The sequence below is a fragment of the Tenrec ecaudatus genome, chromosome 9, assembly GCF_050624435.1.
Source record: "Tenrec ecaudatus isolate mTenEca1 chromosome 9, mTenEca1.hap1, whole genome shotgun sequence".
In the NCBI taxonomy this organism is placed as follows: Eukaryota; Metazoa; Chordata; class Mammalia; order Afrosoricida; family Tenrecidae; genus Tenrec; species Tenrec ecaudatus.
In genome coordinates this window covers 82,987,976-82,993,008 of record NC_134538.1, presented here as the reverse complement: position 1 = coordinate 82,993,008, position 5,033 = coordinate 82,987,976, and the positions used below count along the sequence as shown (strand labels likewise).

The 5,033-nt window shown below is 46.1% G+C and overlaps 1 protein-coding gene across 1 annotated transcript; it reads right to left on the bottom strand.

Annotated features, from left to right (window-relative positions):
* Positions 1-239: 239 nt before the first annotated feature.
* Positions 240-3,913, bottom strand: NPVF (neuropeptide VF precursor). Its single transcript, XM_075557570.1, has 3 exons — positions 3,776-3,913; positions 2,186-2,591; positions 240-259 (listed from the first exon to the last, which is right to left on the bottom strand). The coding sequence occupies exons 1-3, from the start codon at positions 3,911-3,913 to the stop codon at positions 240-242; spliced, it is 564 nt and encodes a 187-aa protein (XP_075413685.1).
* Between the last annotated feature and the right edge of the window lie 1,120 nt (positions 3,914-5,033).

Here is a 5,033-nt window from a genome sequence, read left to right as displayed (position 1 = left end):
TCAATATTTGCAGTATACTTTTATTGATTTAGACAATGATTATTTACAGAGTACATTACTATTCATCTTTAAAGGGCTACCCCCCACCCCTCCCAAGGAAAAATTCAGCGCAATGCCAACAAGGGCCATGACGCTTCATTGTCTCACAGGGGAACTGTTGGCAGGTGATGGGCTGGCAGGGTGACATCTTCAGGGGCAGCCCCGGCTTTCTTATTTCTCTTGTTTCAATTCTGCATCATCTATTTTCTTGAACACCGGCCTCCTAAAATGTAAGCAATACAACATGGTCTCATTCATCGCAACAAGAGCCTGGAGAGGCTTATCAAAATACAGGCCATGCTCCTGATTGCTTAATTATGCTTGAGTTGATTGTGCTGCTCTTGAGATGAGAGGACTATGGATGAGGCTACGGCAATGTCACGGTCACTCTGAACAAAACAAAGCAAAACTTCCTGCTGGCTCACCTTTCCCACACCGTCACCCAGCTCCCACCATCTGATTAGTTGTCAAGTTCGACCTTGGTGTAATGTGTCAACGTCCCAGCAGAAACTTCCGCGGCTCTCCTGATCCCGGTGAATAGCCCCAAATGTTTGTATTCCCTTGCAGAGCCTTCTTTTCGTCTGCTCCATGCAAACCCTTCAATCTTTCCTGCAGAACCTAACCCCCAGCAGTTCCTGGCTTACCTCACTTGAGTGCTTCCGCGTATCCTCTCCTCTCCCACCACTCTTAGAACCTTCAAAACAGAGCCACCCTCCGAAGCCTCACTCAAGAAATACCCTGCGCCTCAGCAGGACGCCATGAGTGCCGTCTAATATCGTTTTACTCATCCTGCCAAAGGCGAAGGCCTTGCGAGTGTCAGGCATAGCTCTGGGCACACTGGAGATAGGATGAGCAACAAACGTTTGGGGACTTAGGGAACTGAAATTCTAGCAAAGAGGTGGGACACCCAAGATATAATGTGCCCAAACCAAACTCACCGCCATCGAGTCGATTCCGACTCATAGTAATTCTGTAAGACAGCATAGGACTACCCCTGTGGGTTTCTGAGGCTATAGATCATTATGGGAGTAGACAGCCTCGTCTTTCTCCCAAAGAGCAGCTTGCAGTTTCGAACTGCTGACGTTGCAGTTAACAGCCCACCTTGTAACCCTCTCCATCTCCAGGGCATCTCATATGCTAGGCAAGATGGGGATAAATCCCATGGGGAGGAATACAGTGAAAGAGAGCCAGGGGGTGTTTGAGAAAGTCTTATTGATATAGCTATAGCTTGCCACTTTCTGTCCTTCAGGTCTGAATTAGACTGCCATGCTCAAGCTTGTGTGAAAACATTTTTTGGTTTTCATGTGCTCTCTACTAGGTAATAATAGATAGGTAGCTGATGACTTATTTTGAGTTTGTTACAGTACCTCGCACTCTGGTTTGTCTCTGTGGTTGTCGCTCAGTGTCGGCAGGCGGGCTTGAACTCACATCAACCTGCTAGGATAGAGTAGAATTGCCCCGCAGGCTTCTAGCCTGTCCACTTTGTGGGAGCAGATTGCCAGGCCTTTTTCTCACTGATCCGCCGGTAGGTCCGAACCACCCACGTTTCAGATTAGCAACTAAACTCTTCATCAGTGTATCACCCGGGTTCAGATATTTAATACAAATACTTCTATTTGATGCAAAGAAGGACTTCAGGAGTCTTTTATAAAACAGGACCCAGGAAAAAGAAAAAGGTGAGGTTACGTTTTGGGGACAGACACCCGACTCTGAGACCCGGGTGACAGATTGCAGTTGTGGTGCTTGCAGGTGCTCCCTTACTGGGACCTTCTAGATTACAGAGATCAGACACCAGACCCGACACCGGGAAATCCCCACTCGTGCCATTGTAGGGACTTACCATGTGAGCCCGGTGCTCAGGTGCGGTACAGCTACGGGACAGCTCAGCTCAGTAGTCTGTACCAATAGCCATGCCTGGATACCTAGCTCCCCACACACAGAGGGGTGTATTCCCATGTTTTTAGTGTTCTCCTTCTTCAACACTCACTTTGTAGAGATTACAAATGTGCTTGACCCATGGATGGATGGATGGGTTGTGATGAGAGATGTACGAACCCCCAATAAAATGATCTTTTTAAAAAAGAAAAGATGTAATTTTTTGTAAGTTTCTAGGCCAACTCGCTATCATGGGTCACTAGGCACTTACCTTGGGTGCTTTCGACGGTCAGGATTCTGGACTTCTTGGGCAGGCAGCGCATGGAGTAGGGGAACTCGTTGGCAGATGGTGAGGTCATAGATTGTTGGATTAAATCACTCAGGGTTCGGGTGACACCTTTGACCGCTACTGTTCTCCCAAACCTTTGGGGTAGATTAGGAACACGCCTCAAGATGCTTCCCTTCGTGGTTCTCCCAAGCTGCAGAGGCAAGGTGGTCATTGGCCCAACACCTCCTCCTCCCATGGCCCTCCCAAATCTCAGCGGCAGGTTGGTGGCCGGGTGTGGAATTCTGTTGACGGCTGGTGGACTCATCTTCGGGAGGCCTTTTGGGTGCCAGTCTTTCAGTTCTTCAAGATGGAAGCTTCCTTCTCGGTTCCCTTTGGGGTTCCCTCTGTGCTAAAATTAGATACGGCCATTATAATCATTTCTTATTGTTACAAAGCAATAGACTTCTTCAACTCCAAATTAACTTAAATTCACACTTTAATTTGCCGATTTGTTAAGGCGATAAAGTTTGTGTGCTCATGTGCAGAATTTTTCATAAATAATTTGCATTAAGCTTAAAGCAATCTAGTCCCTCAGTCCCTAGACTATTGTAAGACAACTATAAAATATTAATAAAATATACATAGTGAGTACAGCAATGTGTTCAAGCAGCAGGAACATAATGAAGTATTAAAATGAGGCAAAAGTTTTGCTGCAGTTATTCCCTTTCCGTTCTCTGACTCAGTTTGTTTATGAACTATTTTACATAGTTTCATATTTTCATTTTAGAAAAGCCCACCACCCACTCGCCATGTCTCTCATCTGTTTTAAAGACCAAAGTGGCATGGAAACCGAGATCATAGCTCGGCTCTGGGGTATGGTTGCCGGGGGTCGAGAGGGATTTTGTTTGTCCCCTGTCTTCACCGAACTCGACTCCAAAAGAGTTTCTCCAGGCACTGGCCGCACTTTTCTTAGACCAGACATAATGTCTCTAGCAAAAACCCATCGGTTTCTGGGTGACCAGACCCCTGGTCTACCACTCTCTAGTGAACCTTCAACTTGATTTACTTTTCACTGGATGGCTAGTTGCAAGGTCACTGGTTTGAAGCCGCTAGCTGCTCTGTGGGTGAGAACTGTGGCCGTCTGCTCCTGTGAAGATTTGCCGGCTAGAGACCCGTGAAGGCAGTGCAGCTCCGCCCTGTCGGGTGCAGGGTCAGAACTGAATGGGTGGCAGTCTATATTGTGAATTTTGTTTCTTTTATCATGGTAGTCAGCCCACATGAAGATTTTTAAATGATGCTTTCTGATTGTCAAATGTTATATGTCTCCATGTCATAAAATTTGGAAGATCTCGGAAAGCTTAAAGAACAACAGGAAAATGAGCCCCAACCCCACCCTTTTTAGGTCTCTGCTCGTCATTAGGCTGTTAGTTACATGATGTAAGTTACGTCTGTCTCAACACTGTCACAGCAAGGCTGAAGTTTAACCAGAAAGGCAGCACAAATGAACTTGGTCCTCACATTTTACAAAATCCTTAGATTCAGTGCACACATTACTTAGACAATCTAGTCGCTCTCCATTTTAAAAGGACTCACCTCAGCACGCTTGTCATCATTTTCTCTGCTGTGAAGCTGGTGCATGACGAAACCATCCGCACAAAACATGTGTGATGCCAACAGGCTGGACGTGGCTAGAGTCAGCACAACGAAGTGTTTGGATGAAATAATCTCCATTTTGTAAAAACCAAACCCAAATTAAGTTCATATGCACAACTCTGAATCTACCAGGTAGGGACCTTGTGGTCTTTTATACCGGCTAGAAGACAAAGGAGTTTCCGTACATGGTGACAAGCCCGCATGCTTTACGCATCCCTATTAATTACAGTGGGAAACAAAACCTGCATGTGAAGGATGTGGCTCATTTATTCTGGGAAGACAGGAATGCCTCTGCTTACAAATTCATTAGCTTTGAAAATCATGTTCCTGGTTATGAAAGAGATTCTAATTAGGCAAGTTTGGGGTGCTAGTAATTAAGATTCCAGACAAACAGGATGCACTGTTTCTCTGAGCTTCCCACAAAAACCAGGTTGTTTGGGGTGTTTGCATCAATTCATGTGGGAAATTCAAAGAAAAAAAAGTATTCAGTCTGCCCCCCCCCATTTTTAATTCACACACAAAAGGGCTAGGCATATTATTTTCAAAATGTCAAACACAATTAAGAATGTGAAAAGAATCTAAAGTCACGTAATAGGGAAATAAAATGTCATTCATTAAACATTTTGTAAAATGCTGTTTGGTTATTCAAAGGCTCTCAGCGTAAAGGTCAGCTGTCACGTGAGGAAAGTGGAGAAGCCCGTCCCTCAGGCATGTGCACAAAGTGGCCGCCTCTGGAGACGCAGGATTCTGCGCTGGCCCCGGCGGCCTTCTCTGGTGAATCTGTATAAACCACCAGGATTTTATTTCTGCGACAAACGGCCTCCTGCTTTACTCGTGGAAACCCTTGTGAATCCTAGCAGAGGGTTGGTGAAGTCCCCATGCGTGCTGGCTTTGTTGGTCCCTTGGTCCATATTATTTGGTGTACTGGCTTTGTGGCATATGCAAGGAATTTGCAGAAATAAAAGCACATTTCCTGAAATGCCAAAGTGCGGGTGTCTCAGAGCATCCAGGTGCTAGAGAAACGATTGCACCCCCACAGGCACCTGCCTGTTCAGTCCTCTTAGAACATGACCTTCCGCTGATTTCCAGCGCGATCGTGAGGCGGACACAGGACCGGGTGCATTTTGTTCTGTTGCACATCGGGCCGCTATGGGTCAGAACCCACTCCGTGACAACAGCAAGCTGGTGGCATTGTGGG